At 54.9% G+C, this 16,892-nt stretch overlaps 1 protein-coding gene across 2 annotated transcripts in view; it reads left to right on the top strand.

Moving 5' to 3' along the window:
- Tnfrsf8 (TNF receptor superfamily member 8) overlaps nt 1-8,180 on the top strand; it is a 62,261-nt gene extending 54,081 nt beyond the window's left edge. The window contains exons 14-15 of one of the 2 annotated variants that reach the window (XM_058572653.1): nt 785-986; nt 4,039-8,180. In XM_058572653.1, the coding sequence (XP_058428636.1) occupies nt 785-986; nt 4,039-4,289 (453 nt within the window). In that variant the 3' untranslated portion in view covers nt 4,290-8,180. Of the gene's footprint in view, nt 1-781; nt 987-4,038 lie in introns of both variants that reach the window. The other variant, XM_046424908.2, reaches the window with a different exon arrangement.
- Nucleotides 8,181-16,892: the final 8,712 nt, after the last annotated feature.

Genomic DNA, 16,892 nt, shown 5'->3' with positions numbered 1-16,892 from the left:
GCTTTGTGTCTCCTGAGCTGCCTCCGAGGGGGAGGTCCCCTCATTCCTTAGGAAGTGCTCTCCATGTGCCCTGCGCTGGGCTGGGGCCTTTGTCACCACTCCCGCAGTTCTTCCAGCCACCAGTACAGGGGGCGTCTGGGGCCTCGCTAGGCTTGTCCTGGTGCCCCGTCCTGGGCCCAGCTTCCCAGGGCTGTGTGGGGACGTGAGGTAGGGCGCTGGTCTCGGGAGCTGGCGGAGGGGCGCTGGCTGAGACGCTTGGATACAGTTACTCGGTTCCTCTGTGCCTTGGTTTCCTCATTGTTAAAGGGGCAGGTGCTGAAATCCCGCTCCTCATGGGATGGTTGGGAGGATCGACGCGCTAGTGTGTTAGAACAGGGCTCTGCACACAGTGGGTACCGCGTGAGTCGCTGACGGCCATCCTTGTTATTTGGTACGAATTAAAAGCTACCATGGTGCCTGGGATGCTACGCACAGCACTCCCTGGAATGCTTGTGGCAGCTTTTTTTTTAAACATCTTTTTTTTTAATATTTATTTTTTAGTTTTAAGTGGACACAATATTTTTATTTTACATTTATGTGGTGCTGAGGATCGAACTCAGTGCCTCAAGCATGCTAGGCAGGCGCTCTACCCCTGACACACAACCCCAGCCCCTGCTTGTGGTAAGGTTTAAAGCAGAGGGGAGACTCCCTGGAGGTTTTAGGGGTGAAGAAAAGAGGGTGTCACCATTTGGGGACATGGGGAGTTGGGATGCCCTGCTCAGCGCCCATTCCCTTCCCACAGCAGCCCAGAAGTGCATTGGAGACCGAGCCCAGCACAGAAGAGAAGAGCTTTGTGAGCCCCCCGGCTGCGGAGACCTGTGTCAGTGTGGGGGCAGCCTGCCCGGAGAGCCTGCCCCTGCTGGATTCCAGCCCAGGCGGGGCCCCCTCATCCCCCAGGGACCCCCCTGAGCCCCGAGTGTCCACAGAGCACACCAATAACAAGATCGGTGAGTCAGCCTGTTTCAGGGTTCCCCGTGTGGCTCGGGGAGCTGCGGGGAGCTGGGTGCTGGACTCTGGGTGGAAACTGGAGACCCTAGGACCTCGACGTCCACCGGGAAGGACAGGATTCCCCTGCATCTTGCCCTGCGGCTGCCCCGTGTGAGTTCTGCTAAGGTAGAATGGCTATGGGTTGACCTCCTGGAACCACCGGGGACTTGAGCATAGATTCCTGAGCACAATGTCTGCTATCGTTAAAGGAAAGATGATATGAAGGCCACCCCAGCCCCCCACCCAGAGACAGGAGTGGAGGTGCCCGTGACCCTGAGACCTGCCACTTGTTTGGCACATGTCTTTGCCTCTTACTGTCATGACACCTTCTGGGGATGGTGTCCTTCTCCCCATGTTACAAAGAAGGAAGCTGTGGCTTAGCCCAGTGAGGTCCTTTTGCCTCTCCTATGGCTGAGAAGGATGCAGCTGGGCCTCAACCCGCATCTGCTGGGCTCTGCAGCCCTTGGCTTGTCCGCTGGCCTCTGCAGAAGCACAGAGACCATGTTGGGCCAGGGAACCCAGCACTCCCCAGCTGTGGCTGCCCTTGAGCTTGGACAAACTTGCTGCTGGCCTGGTACAACCAGAGCACTTCCCCCAAAGTATGTACCTGCCCAGATTCCACCCCTGCTCAAACCCTGCCGCAGTCCCCGTCCCCTTCAGCACAAATCTGGGACTCTCAGTTGGCAGTCAAGCTAGCCCCTCCCTACCAGACTCACCTACTGGACCCTGCTGGTCTGCCTCCCACTTCATGGTGGTTTCCAGAACTTTCAGACCTGTCTCACCTCTGAGCCTCTCTGCAAGGAACAACCAACTCCCCTCCCTCAAGTCCAGTAAATTCCTGAGGCTCCTCTTCCAGGAAGCCCTCTCTGCCCTCTCTGCTCTACGGAGTAGGCCAGGTGCCCCTCTGCTGCCTACCCTGAGACCTTGGGCTCTTCCACCCAGGGGCCCAGCACCCAGCCTGGGCCTTCCCCGCCTCTACCAGGTGGGAGCTCCCCGGGGCAGGCCTCGGTGGGCCCCCTCTCCTCCTTCTCTGGGAGGGAAACTGACCCTCAGATAATAGCAGAGAGCATTTGATGTTCTGCCCATTTCCATGGCAGGCTCTGGTGGGAGAACTTCAGGGCAGTATTTCCTCTTGAACAAACTTTTGCAATCACAACTTTCAGGAAGTTTTCTTTGAAAAGAATGTGTTTTGGGGAAATGCCAAAGGCTTCCCCTTCAAATTTCCTGAGAATTAAGTCCTCGTTGGAATGTTCAAGCCCACGCTGAGCAATCCTGGATGGAACTCGGGGCCCAGGGAGCCGAGCGAGGGAGGGGAGGGCCGGCTCTCCCCAGGTTCCGGCTGCTCTAGTCCGTGGGCCGCCTTCCCCAGCAGCCCGCTGGCCTCACTGGCGTGCAGCGGGGTAGGCCACTCTGCCAAGGGAAGGCCTTGGAGCTTCTCCTGGACAGCAGGACATAGATGACCCCTGTCCTTCTGATGCCACCCCAGCTTCCTGTCTCCTCCTGGGTACCAGGCATGGGGCCCCCCCCTCCCCTGTCCAAGACAACCCCCTCAGAGCCCTGGGTGGGCAGGAAGAACCCCCCACAGCTGGAGGTGGGCAGCCCTGTGATGGGGCAGAGCCAGAGGGACCAGGCCTAGTGACATGTAAGGGGTGACAGCTTGGTCCCAGCTTTGGCTGCTTCTGTCCCAACCAACCACTCTTCCCCGACGTCCTATCTTCCCGCCTCTCCTCTCTCCTGCTGTCTGCCCTCTGCCCTCCCTTCTGTCGCCACCTGGGGACCCCTTGCACACAGCCTCCGGCCCCTGTGGTCAGTGCTTCCCAGGCGGGGGGCCCACAGGCGTGGTGGAAGGCGGAGGCTGGGGCGCGAGGCCAGCTGCCTGCTCTGGGGCTTGGGGGGCTCCGCGGTCCCCTGTTCCCCGCCCTCTGGTTCTCACTGTTCTTTCTAACACTTCTCTCTCTCCTGAGCTTATAAAAAACCCAAAATAGAAGAGCTGTGTTATGCAACGGGCCGAGGACGCAGGGTCCTTGAGAACCTTTCTGGGGTTCCTAAATCTGATGGGTGTAACCGGGTCACCCAGGAGGCAGGGGTCCCTGTACCCCTGTGGCACCCCACCCCTGCTCTCAAGTTCCCTCTCGAGTTTCCTCATTCAGCCTCCAGAGTCTAGGGGGGGACAGCTGGAGCTGGGCCCTGGCCGGAGCCTGAGGCCATCGACCTGCCTTCCCAGCCTCTCGGGACCTCACCTCCCCGAGCCTCCGTGTCTCCTTCCATGAGAAGCCCAACTGGAAGCCCCCACACCAGCCAGGGGCCTGTGCCGGGTCCTCATCCAAGTGATGATGACCCAGACCCACTCTGCCTGTAGGCCACGAGGCCACGGAGAGATGGGCCCCAAGCAAGACACTCCAAGACTGCCCCCACTGAGGCTATCCAGGTCACCAGCTGCTGCTGATTAGCAGGGCCAAGGCCGTTGTCCGTGCCTCCAGCTGGCTGGGTTTGCGTGGCCTGAGGGGCCCCTGAGATGCAGGACTTTCAGTCCCAGGCAGAGGGGACAGTTAGTGGCCCCAGGTGTCTGCTTTAGGCAAGCGGATGGAAGCAGAGAGGGTTGCCTGGCGAGTGGGAGTTCCCTCTGTGCTTTCCCCTGATGACCTTGGGGGGCTCATCTGACCTTGCCAGGCTGCAGGGTCTCGTCTGGGGGGCCCAGAGCTGACGCGTGGGGAGCGCCTGGGGATGCTCAGTGCGGCTGCTCCTTGTAGCTGCTGGCCTTCCCCACAGCTCCCTTGGTCTCCCAGCCACGTTCTCTCCTTCCCTACCCATCCCCAAAGAAGTGCCTCCAAAATCATGAGCATCCCCATTAAGTAGCATGTGGGCCAGTTCTGTGCATCAGAAAGGGTGTGTCATCTGCCTGAAATCACACAGCAGCAGTGGTAGAGGAGGAGGGACTCGGCCCCTCTTCTGCCTCCTTGCTCCCGTTCTGGGCTCTGGCCTCCCCTCCTCACCCATCCTTTTGCCTTGCAGAGAAGATCTACATCATGAAGGCTGACACAGTGATCGTGGGGACTGTGAAGACAGAGGCGTCTGAGGGCCGGGGCCCCGTGGGGCCTGTGGGGCCTGAGGCAGAGCCGGAGCCGGAGCTGGAGGTGGACCATGCCCCACATTACCCAGAGCAGGAGACAGAACCGCCCCTGGGCAGCTGCGGGGACGTCATGTTCTCTGTGGAGGAAGAAGGCAAGGAGGACTTGGGGCCCACAGTGGCCTCTGGGAAGTGAGGCCCAACCTGGGCTGCGGGAGGGCAGCTGGTGCCCCTTGGAGGCCAGCGGGGCAGAAGATCGTGTGCCTTGGACTGAGGCCCAGCGTCTAGTAGTGGACCGGGGATGGGGCACCCGGCTCTGCTGCTGCCCAGAGCTCTGGTCTCAGCGGTGGCACCTGAAACTTGCCACCAGGACCAGTGCCCAGCATCGGGCCAGCGCCCACTGAGGGAGTGAGCACGAGGCTGGTTCCCAGTCCCTGTCCACACCCTGTGTCCCTCCCCTGTCCCTGGGCCTCAGAGCTGACACATCAGGCCTGCTGGCACGCCCCAGCCCCCAGTTACTGTAAACATGGCTCCCAGCGGGCACGGTGCCAGCGCCTGTGGTTTTTTCTCCTGAGTCAGAAGGGAAGTCGAGGAGTGGGTGTTGGCGCTGGCACCATGTGGGCTACAGCTGTGGCGCTGCACCTCGCCCCAGCCTCCCCAGGCTGCGGACCTCCCTGCGGCAGCCCCTTCCCTGCCCAGCCCCCATGGTAAGCCCAGGTCCGTCCACTCCTCCCAGAAGTCCCCACTCAGCCCCGAGCAGGAGGCCTTTCAGGGCCCAGGTATGAACAAACAGGACATTTTAAAAGGAATTGCCCCATAGGAGGAGGGTTTAACAAAACTAGGTATCAAAGGAGTAGAATACCAGGTATTTGCCCACGATGCCGTAGAGGGAGACATTGGGCTAATGAATGCTGTTCTCAAACCATCATAGAGGGTACTCCGTTATCAAAAAAACGGACAAGAACCAGGTGTTTACCCACAATATCGTGGAGAAAGGCATCAGGCTCCATTGCCAAAAAACGGACAGGGAGGCCCAATGCTCTTGGGCCCACGACCACAAATATACAGGGCAGTGGAGGAACCCAGCAACATCATGGAGGAACCCAGCAACCCCATCAGGGTAGTGCCCGGGACACATTATCCATCAGATCTCTCATCAGACAAACCAGAGGGAGCGCAGGGTTGGACATCTGCACCTCTGCCAGAGCAGTACTAACTCCAGAGATGGGAGTTCAAATCATTCCCACAGGGGTAAAAGGACCTCTTCCCAAAGGAACGGTAGGCTTATTATTGGGACGCAGCTCTTCTACTCTAAAAGGACTTATGATAAGTCCTGGGGTAATTGATCCCGATTATGAAGGTGAAATAAAAATTATAGCCAGTTCTCCAAAGGGTATATCAGTAATTTCACCAGGAGATAGAATAGCACAGTTACTAATAATACCAAGCCTACATGATAAATTTTCCAGTCGTGCTGTAGAAAGAGGTTCCAGGGGATTAGGCTCCACAGGTGTAGATTGGGCTATGCTTTCTTTAAATTTAGATTCTCGCCCCATGCTAAAACTAAATATTCAAGGACATGAATTTAACGGGCTACTGGATACAGGTGCAGACCTTAGCATCATCTCTCGTCAAGAATGGCCAAAACATTGGCCATTACAACAAGCCACTCAAACGCTTCGAGGCCTAGGAGTGGCGACTAATCCCCATAGAAGTGCAATGGTATTAGATTGGAAGGATCCTGAAGGATGTGAAGGAACTATACAGCCCTATGTATTGGATCATCTTCCTATAAATTTATGGGGACGAGATGTCCTAGATCAATTAGGTTTGACATTAACAAATAACATCAATCAAAATGCACCCACTATTATGACTGGACAAGGTTTTAGGAAAGGAAAAAGATTAGAAAAACAAGAACAAGGTATAGCAGCACCAATACAAATAGATCAAGGAATAGACAGACATGGGTTGGATTTTCAGAAAGGGCCACTGAGACAATAAAAATTACTTGGAAATCAGAAAGACCAGTATGGGTTCCTCAGTGGCCCCTGACTAAAGAAAAGATACAAGCAGCCCATGACCTGGTCAAACAACAATTAGCAGAAGGACATATACAACCTTCTGTATCTCCCCATAATACTCCCATTTTTGTCATCAAAAAGAAATCTGGTAAATGGAGATTATTGCAAGATTTAAGAGCCATTAATAATGAGATGGTTATTATGGGACCTGCTCAATCCGGGATTCCTCAATTGTCTGCTTTGCCAAAAACTTGGTATGTTTTAGTTATAGATATTAAAGATTGTTTTTTTCAATTCCAATTCATCCTGAGGATAGTCCACGTTTTGCATTTACTATCCCTGCACTGAATCATGAAGGTCCTGATCAGAGATATGAGTGGAAAGTACTCCCTCAAGGGATAGCTAACAGCCCAACTATGTGTCAAATTTATGTTAACAAAGTAATCCAGCCACTTAGAAATCAAAATCCTGAACTACAAATATTTCACTATATGGATGATGTATTATTAGCACACAAAGCTAAAAACACATTGCTAGAATGTTATGCCACACTTACAAACTTATTAAAAAATTATAATCTAGAGATAGCAATAGATAAAGTACAATTAAATTTTCCAATTAATTATTTAGGAGTTCTATTATCCTCAACCATGGTCCGTCCACCAAAAATTCAAATACGAGTAGATCAACTCAAATCACTTAATGACTTTCAAAAGTTATTAGGAAACATAAATCGGATAAGGCCTTATCTAGGTATACCAACAGGAGAGTTGGGACCTTTATTTGATATCCTAAAAGGTCCATCAGATCCAAATTCACCCCGAATGTTAACGCCTGAAGCAAGAAAGGCATTAAAAATCATTGAAACATATATGGAAAATATGCATTTGGATAGAATTGATATAAGTTTGCCTTTATTATTTATTGTACTACCAACAAAAAATATTCCTACAGGAGTATTTTGGCAAGAAGGTCCATTATTATGGATACATTTATCTTATTCTCCTAACACTATTCTTACTAGGTATCCTGAGGCTGTAGGACAATTAATACTCAAAGGAATAAAAGCAGCAAAGGGAGTGTTTGGAATTTCTTCCAATAAAATTATTACTCCATATACTATGAATCAAATTGATGAATTAGCTAATGAGTTAAATACTTGGGCAATAATCATGTGCAAATCTAATGTTTCATTTGATAACCACTTACCATCTAATCCTTTATTGTCTTTTTGGTCATTGCATCCTGTAATTTTTCCAAAAATGACAAGAAAAACATCTATCATGAATACTCCAAATATATTCACTGATGGGTCAAATAATGGTACAGCAGCAATAGTTCACCTGATCAAACTTTTACATTTTTAGTACCCAAACAATCAGCTCAAAAGGTAGAGCTTAATGCAGTTTTACAAGCTTTTGTGATGTTTAAAGATTCTGTATTTAATTTATTTTCCGATAGTCAGTATATAGTTAATGCTATAGTATCCCTTGAAGATGCTGGTAGGATTTCCCCTTCCTCTACTGTTTTCTCTTTGCTTTCCACTATACAAAGTCTAATCTGGGACAGAAAAGATCCAATTGCAATGGTACCAACCTAAGACAGGAGGCTGACGCCTTGAGGTCAGCTCATCCGATAACTGGTAAGGACCATATGTACTATTGGACAACCTAAGGCAGGCACGGTCCCTAAGCCACATGCTTGTGTTTAAACAGAGAGGGGGAGATGTTGAGAGCCACAGCCGAAGGGGCCCCAGCAAACTTTCAGACTGCCAGCTGATGATTGGCTCACAGCGGCCCAGCAACATCTAGCTGATTGGCTCCTCTGCGGTGATGCTCATTGGGCTGTTTCCCCGCCCTTTCAGACTACGGAGCTGCTCATTGGGGGACTTTTTTGGCTCCGCCCACGCGACCCAGACAATCGGCCTCAAGAGCAGGAGGAGTGGGGGAGGAGAGAGGCTTGTGGGAAGCCGGTGGTGGCAGTTGGGCTCTGAGGGTTTTTCCTGAGGAGCTGTTTTGTTTGGTGTGTGTGGTTCTAAAAATAAAGTTAGTTTCTTTTGACAAGTGGCTCCTGAATTGTGCCCAGCCAGACTGCGGCAGAAGTCGAGGAGTGGGTGTTGGCACTGGCACCATCTGGGCGACAGCTGTGGCGCTGTACCTCGCCCCAGCCTCCTCGGGCTGCGGACCTCCCTGCAGCAGCCCCTTCCCTGCCCAGCCCCCATGGTGAGCCCAGGTCCATCCACTCCTCCCAGAAGTCCCCACTCAGCCCCGAGCAGGAGGCCTTTCAGGGCCCAGGTGTCTGCAGACCTCCGCGCCTGCAGCGCCCACCCTGGCTGGAGGCGCTGCCGCCCAGTGCTGCTGGTGAAGGGCCTCGGCTCTGCCCCGGGACTCCTCCCGTGTGCAGCCTGCAGCCTGCGGGGGCCTCCGCTGTTCTGAGGCGCCTCCTGCTCTGTCCTGGGAGTGGAAAGCCACCTCCCAGATTTGCCACCTCCTAGATTTGCCACCTCCTAGATTTGCCACGCTTGAGAAGCCACCAGCACCCGCCCTGCGGCCCGTTCCCGCTGCTCTGCACCCACCAGGGTGTGGATGCTGGAAAGCACCCTGGGCTCAGGACATTCGACTCTACTCTGCACTGAAGGGAGAAGGTGGCCGAGACCTCAGGGGCTCTGTGTTCCACAGTAAGGACTAAAGCTGCCCTAACATCCCGCCTGTGGGTCAGCCCCTGGGCCTGCAGCCTCTTAGAACAAACAAGTAACCGCTGAAGCATCTGTGCAGCCCGGACACCCCTGGACTTACCCTCAGGGGCCAGCCCCAGGAGCTGTTTACTCACCAGCCAGCCTCTCTGGAGGAAGTTGACCGCTCAGGAATCACGAGGGTGGTTTCTGAAACCACTCAGATGTTTTGGGGAAAGTTGGAGAGTCCGAGGCACCGTGAGAGGTGGTTATGCCAGGACTGGGTGCTGGCCAGGAATTTGAGTGGGTCAAGCAGTAGTTGCCCAGTTGTCCTGTGCTAGGACAGAGTGGCCCCCAGAGCTGCAGCCTTGAGGGTCGAGTGGACACCACCCTGTTCCTGCCGAGCAGAGCCGGCTGGCAACCTTGGCCCGAGAATATGGCCACACACTTTAACAGGATAAGGCACTCTATGGCCTGGTGGCTGTTGACAAAACGTTTAACCCTCTAAAAATCTGAAGGAAAAATGAAGAATTGATCTGGGCTTGGTGGTGTGCACGTGGAATCCCAGCAGTTCCAGGGCTGAGGCAGGAGGATCGAGAGTTCAAGGCCAGACTTGACCATCTGAGCAATGTAGTTAGACCCTGTCTCAGAATACAATAAAAAGGGCAGAGGATGTAGCTCAGCGGTGGAGCACCCCTGGGTTCAGTCCCAGGAAAACACACGCAGAAAATAAAAAGAAAAATTGTGAGACCGAGGAATGACGGTGGAAATGGACTGTTTGACAGCCTCTGAGCAGGAAGGTCAAAGGGCCTCTCCCCCAGGTCAGGGATCCCTGTGCATCCTGGACACTTGCCGAGGACAGGCACCTTCTCATATCCTCAGTTCTTTTTGTCCTCGGAGGCAGACTCGTCCTCCACGACACACACCCCGGAGCCAAAGCCTGCTCTTTGCACAGGGCTGCCTGAGGGCGTTTGCACAGGGACCCTGGGCCTCTCCAGGCCTCCCTCCCTCTGGCTGGGATGAGCCCTGCAGCTTTGGGAAAGGAGGCTCTGGAGGTGGGAGAAGACGGGGGCCATGCAAGCCCTGGGCTCCTGTGCCCCGCAGAGCCCCCAACCCTGCCCACCTGGGTGCAGCTCAGGGCCACTCTGGACCTCCTCCCACTGCATGCAGCCAGCCTGGAGCGTCCCCCTGAATGTGGCTCTGTGTGGGATGGAGGAGGCCCACAGCCATGGCAGGTGACCCTGCCCACCCCACCCCCAGGACTGCAGCCCCATCTCCAGCCCGAACCAGCTGCTGCCTGCCATGTGGTCAGCTCAGGAGCCAGGGGCATCTCCAACTTGACAGAGACCAGGTGGGCTCCTCAACCTCTGGCTGTTCTGACTTCAAGAGGACAGGTGGACAAGGACCCTCAGGGCAGCAATTCCCAGGCTGTTAAGACCCTTCCCCGGGGCCGGGGCTGGGGCCGGGGCCGGGGCTGGGGCTGGCACTCAGTGCAGAGCGCTCGCCTAGCATGTGTGAGGCCCTGGGTTCGATCCTCAGCACCACATAAAACAAATGATGGCATTATGTGCAGGTTCCAGTGTGTAACAACAAATCCCATCTTGTGTACAATTAAAATGCACTAAAAAAAAACGTTTTTAAAAGAAACTCCCCCACCCCCGCCTCTTCCCGAACGGTTATAAGCAGGGGTGACAGCGAGTGATAATGTCCTGAGGAAGCTGTTGCCTTCACAAAAGGGCCATTGTGTGGAAGGCGGTGTCGCAGGCAGGTTGGAAACTACAGGATTCCTAGAAGCTCAGTCCCTAAACCGGAGCAGGAGGACCACTTCCCAGGGCAGCTCTCTCTCCATCTCCACACTCCTCCCAGGAGTGAGTCCTGAAGACCCAGGCTGGGCCCTGCTCTTTTTTGTCCCTTGTCACCAGACACTGATGTGTCAAGCTGAGTAGAAATAAAACTATGTAGGGACAAAGGGTGGCTCTCCAGCTGCCATTCCTCTGCAGAGTGGAGTAGTGCTCTGGGGTCAGGCCCAGGTTCAAATCCCTCCTCTGCCATTTATCAGCCAGTAGTCTTGATTGTTTTCCATGATGCCCTGGCCTTGAGATTTGGGAGGAACACTGGAGGAACATAGTGTCTTGGTCCATTTTCTGTTGCTATAACAGAGCACTTGAGTTGGGGTAAGTTACAGAGAAAAGAGGTTCATTTTGTCTCAGTTTTGAAGGGCAGGAAGTCCAAAACTGCATGGTGACATCTGGTGAGGGCCTTGTGCTGCTTCAACTTGAGGCCGAAAATTGTATGCGAAGTGGGTGTACCTGGAGGGACAGAGCGTGAGGGGCTGCCTTACTTTGTAACAACCTGCTCTGGGGTAACGAACTCAGACCCCAGGTGCGAGAACTCACCTGAGAGAATTAATGGGGTCCCACGAGAGTGTGGCGAATGATCAAAACACCTCTTAAGCTCCCCGCCTCCCAGTGGGGCCGCAGCGACAGTTAAGTTTCACTATGAGTTCTGGAAGGGACCAACCCTGTCTCCGTTTCCGCCTCTGAAATGGGGATGGCAGCCTCTGCCTGGTAGGGTCGTGGGACTTCTCTGAGGTGTCACCTGACACGTGGCTTGCGCTCACTTATTAGCAACTGTGTTCTCCCTCAGCCCGTGGCCACTTGCCCCTGAATGACCCCTTCCTGCAGCATCAGCTCCCTCCTTCTGCTAAGGGGTCACCTTTGAAAAGCACTGAACTCGGAACATTTGTCTCCCAGAAAACCATTATAGCTGGTGGTGGGTTCCAAAGCTGCCCCCCAGACCTTCTGCTCTGTTCAGTTGAACCAGGGGTTTGGGTAGCCTGGACACTTGGCCTCCCGTGGCGTTGGGTCATGTGGAGCGTCCACAGTGGACAGGCCTCCTCTTGCTCTCCGTGCTGCCGAGGATCCTTCAGATCAGTCAGGACTGGCTGTTTGCTGGCCTCTAAACTCTGGGCACGTTTGTGAGGTGCTGCAGGCTTCTCTGGAGGGAACCGATCATGATTCTGGAATATTCCAGTCTGTACTGCATTGCACTTGAGATCTGCAGAGACTCCTTGGCACACAGACAGGCTCGCTCATGTCGCCCAGCAGGTGGGCAGACAGTGGTGCCCCATAAGGGAATCTGGGAGCCGGATCATGCTGTGTGCTTCCAGGAGCCCCAGTCTGGGCTCCAGGGCAGGGTCCAGAGGGGAGGGCTCAAGGAATTGGGGGAGGCCGCCCTGTGGAATTGCCCCTTTGAGCTCTGCCTGAATGATGTAAAAGCCAGCGAGATCTCCCTAAGTTGCTGATGCTGGCCTCAAACTTGCGATCCTCCTGCCTCAGCCTCCTGAGTTATTGGGATCACAGACATGCACCAATGGGCCTGGCTCAAGGTCTAGAAGGTAGGGAATGGTCAATGCAAAGGCCCTGAGGTGGGAAAGCCCCGGCCTCAAGATTCGGGAAAAACAAAGGGCGCACCAGGTGGGCGAAGGAGGCACGAGGGGGAGGCCTGGTCATGGGCAGCTGGTGGGGCAGATGTATCAGAAGAACACCACTCTGTTTCTTTGTGTTTTCCTCCTGTTAGAACAATAAACATCCTAGTATTATCCCAGCCAAGAGCTAGAAGGGCCAAGCCATGGGCGCCAGCCGTTGTGTTAACCTATTTCGGAGGGAAGTGGGGGGCGCTGGCCGCACCCACTGGTGGCCAGGAAACAGTTGGATGCATTTTCTCAGAAGGTACCGAGAGCCAGACCGCATTCCTGGTTATGTTGCTGCAGGAGGTGAGCAGTCGGTGGGTCTTGGTTCCTCTTCTTCGGGTATCTTCCAGGGAGAGCGAAAACCAAACCGGAAAGTCCTGGGGCGGCTGGTGGCCCTTGTCGGGCTTCGGCCTGGCGTCTGCTCTCAGAGGCATGAGCCTGGGTTGTCTTGGCCTCATGAAGTCAGTGTGGGCCTCACCTTCTTCCTTAACCCTCCAGCCCTCGTGGAGGATGTGCCTCGACGGTGGCCTGAGCTGGGCCACGGACAGATGGCCATCGGGGTTCAGCCTCCAGTCGGCCAGTCCCCGGCAGTTCTCAAGCTGAACCCTTGCGCCTTTCACCTTGGGGTTCCTGATCTGCAAAATGGACCTGATACTTGCCTTGCAAGAGGCTGAGCGGCCACGTGGACGCGGGGCCCTGCCCAGAGCCGAGCACCTATTCTGTGTCCAGCAAATGATAGGTCAAGCCACGTTCTTCGAGAGCTCAGGTTTGCCCTGCCCTCTGCACATCCTCTGAGCATCTGGGCTTCGTAATGGTAGTCCTGAGAGCTGGTCAGCCTGGGTAGCAGCGTTGGCTTTCCACACGGAGGTTCAGAGAGGTGAAGCAGCTGGCCCACGGTCACACGGCTGGGAAGTGCAAGAGCTGGGGTTCGGCTCCTTCCCCATGATTCTGAGTCCCTCCCTGCACCCAGGTGGCCCTACACCCTCTCACGGAGGGGGTCTGCGTCACAGACAGCATCAGGCACTCTGCCTCCTGACAATTTTCGTTTCACCTCCATGTAAGCGCAGCGGGAAGTGAGAAGGAGTCTCTCTTGGTCCTCCACTTATGGGAAGGAATAGCAGCCCCAGGGGCTGGGCTGGGGCTCAGAGGCAGAGCATTGGCCTGGCATGTGGGAGGCACTGGGTTCGGTTCTTAGCATCGCATATAAATAAATAAAATAAAAGTCCATTAACAACCAAAAACAGCAGGCCAGGTGTGGCTCTGCCTCCTCTGGCCAGCAGAAGGGACCCAGAGTTGAGCCACCAGAGCTTGTTCTTGAAGCCACTTTCCTGGAAGGCAGGTGTGATTCTGAAACCCACGGAGACTCGGGCAGGGGGCAGTGAGGTCCGGAGACCCGGCAGAGCTCTCTGCTCTCAGTGACACCTGTATCCTGTTCTCGGCCACACCAGGATCCCCAAAGGAGGACAAGGTCAAGAACACGCCTCCTCATTTCACAGATGGGAAATTGAGCCCGTGGAGGTCCACTGGTCAGCCCGGGGCCCCGCCTTGGTCTGTGATTGTTGAGGCCACAGCCGAGTCGGGATGACGCATGGCAAACAGCATGTGATAGAGATGGCCCTGGCTGGGGTGGGGAACCACCATCTCGTCTGAGCAGCAAAGATGACTTTAAAAAACATGGTGTTCAAACTAACGGGTGAAGCCCAGGCTCGGTGGTGCACGCCTGTGTCCCAGCCACTCGCAAGCGGGGACAGCAGAGCCCGTAAGTCCAGGTGATGGAGACCAGCCCAGGCAACGCGATGAGACCCTGCCTCAAATAAGAAAGTAACCTGAAGACAGCTGGATCCTTACTTATGAAGCAGTTTTGCAAGAGCCACAGTGGTCTGTCATCAGAGGAGACAAGGCTCTCACAGCGGGGCTCTGCCTCTTTGCCGCTTGTAACCTGTGTGGTCACCGAAGGCCCCATGCTCGGGTGCCCTGAGCTCAGCTCAAAGCTCCGCTGTGACCAGGTCCAGCCTATTAATAATGTTTGAACGAGGGGCTCTGTTTCTCTCTGGGTCCCCCGAATAACAGAGCTGGTCCTGCCGAGGGTGCAGGGGGATCGTCTCCTGGAGGCTTCCTCACACCCGTGTCGTGTGATGGCAGCGTGACCTTCAGGGGAGTACGCCAGGTGCCATTTCTCCTAAGCGTTAAAGGACCCCAGGTGTGAGGCCCTGGCCGTAGTGTCCAGGTTGTCTCTCGCAATGTGATAAACCAACCTCAACTCTGCTGCTTGAACAACAGTGGCCACGCGGTGGGTCCCGACTCTGTGGCTGGGCCTGGGCTTGGCAGGGAGGCCCGCTCCTCACACGGTTCCCTCCGGATGACTCCACTTCCAAGGGGGCTGGCACCCTCTTGTCGGCCACCTGCGCCCTCTGAGACCCGTGTGGGCTCCCTCAGCGTGGTGCTGGGGCCTGGGCCAGGGTCTTCAAACCCGAACACTGTCACTTTCGACACACTGATGGCCCAGCAGGTCCAGAGCCCAGACGCATGGGGAGGGGACATAGGTCTCCCTGCTTGGATGGAGGAGTGTCAAAGCCTTTGGAGACCACACGCTGGGCCTGGCACGGTGCTGACCGTCACCTATCACCGTGTTTCCACTGTGGGTGGTTCCACTGCTGTTCGTGGCGTTGGCCCTGGGAAGCGAAGTACCCTGGCAAGGTCCCCATTCTCCTGGCTGGAATCCAAACCAAGTCTCTCTGGCCCCAGAGCGTGGGCCCTTGGCCAGGAGGCGGACCCTTGCACTCCGGGACCCATGGGGTCTCCAGGTGGCGGGGCTGGGACTCCAGTCCCCAGTTGTCTGATTCAAGGTACCGGAGGGGCTGGGGCGGGGGCGGGGGCTCAGCGGTAGAGCGGTCGCCTAGCACATGCAAGGTGCTGGGCTTGATCCTCAGCACCTCACAAAAATGAATAAATAAAATAAAATCAAGGTATTGTGTCCAATGACAACTAAAAAATACATTTTTAAGAGTATTGGAGGCACCTTCTAGATTTTAGAAAGGAAACTGAGCTCTGGAGGCCTTGCCTGGCCTCCCCTGAGAAGACGGGGTGGCCAGGATCTGGCACCTTCTAGGGCAGGATGGGGGCCCCCGGGGCTGCACAGAGCCCAGCCAGGAAGTTGCAGAGCTGTGGGCAGATTATGCAAGAACAGGCAGTCAGCGGGGACTTTGTTTTTCACGGTGATCACACTTCATTCAGGAAATACCCACGGCCTTGGTGTGTGTGGAGGGAGGGCCCCTCACCCGGGTGGAAGACCCTCTTGTGACAGTTGGGCACTCATGAGGTGAACCAGCATCCCCTGGGCCAGCTCACTCACCAAATTTTCCTGGGAGCCACTCTGCCCTCTGCACCAGACTCTGATAAGAGAGATGAAGGGGTTCTAGCCCTGGCATCCAGAAAGTCATGCCTCAGGGGAGACAATAGGAACGATTTCTTAGGCTATAAACCTCACAGAGCATTCAGAAGTGGCTCGCGTTATCATACACTACAAGTGAGAAAACTGAGGCACAGAGTAGTTAAGTCACTTGTCTGAGGTCACACAGCTGCTAAGTGGTACAGCCAGGATTCAAACCCAGGCCACCTGGTTGACGTTGTCAGCTCCCGAGTGCTCAGCCACGCCCTTCCACTGCGGCTCAAGCTGGGGTCACACTGTGCTGTGGACCCATCTCCACATAGAGCTTCATTTCATCCTCCCTATAATTTACCACTATTCTAAAGTTGGCTTAAGAAAGCTAATTAACGTGGTGAAATTCAAGTTTACCTTGCTGGAATTTGAATTCCAGGCCCTGTAGAATACTGTGTAGGAGTCTGTGGGCCAGGAAATGCACAGGTTACAGAACGTACCTCCTGCCTTCCATTCCACTTTCCCTTCCAAAGCTTAGCTCCGGCCATTCCCTCCTACGACCTTCAATGTCTCCCCAGTGCCGCAATCTCATCCAGTCCTCCGGGAAGATCTGCCAAACGTCAGGAACCGGCTGGGTGCTGTGGAGCACAGGGCAGTGCAGTTCTCCAGTGTCACACCCGACTGAGGCCTGTGCTCCTGGAGCCCCACTGAAGACACCCAGCCCAGACGCTGGGCCTCCACTGCCTCCTCTGTGGAATGGGTTCCATAAGCAAAGTGCCCCCAAAGGGATGTGGTAAGGACGAAGCTCATACATTAATTTATTGAATAAATATGTTTCAACCCCAAACTGTATGCCCTGATGGGGGCTGGGGACACAGCCCTGCCTTCATGGAGAGTGACAGGGAAGAATGTTTGGGATCACGTTAGCTTCTTGCGTGCTGATCCTCGGGGTTAACAGTTCCTGGGATCCTCATTGGCTGGTGGTAACTGCTATAAGGACCAAGAATTCAGCAGCACACAGGGCCCCTCGTGGGGGTCAGGGTGCACGGTGTTTGGGGTGAGGGGTCTGGAAGAGGGAGCAATGCAGGGCGGGAGTGAGCCGCTGGGGCAGTGTAAGTCTGGGGTGGCTGCTGCCTCTACCCCACCCCCCACATTTGCATCTCCAGGTTTCTAAAGAAGAAAGGGCCCAGACGATTTTGTGGGTGGAAACTGTTCTGCAGGTCTGGGAAGGGAGGCTGGAGGGCTGGCCGGCA

This window comes from Marmota monax, unplaced genomic scaffold (assembly GCF_021218885.2).
Source record: "Marmota monax isolate L192 unplaced genomic scaffold, Marmota_monax_Labrador192_F-V1.1 WCK01_AAM20220418_F8-fsc00080, whole genome shotgun sequence".
NCBI classification, from domain to species: Eukaryota; Metazoa; Chordata; class Mammalia; order Rodentia; family Sciuridae; genus Marmota; species Marmota monax.
This window is presented reverse-complemented; position numbering and strand designations above follow the sequence as displayed.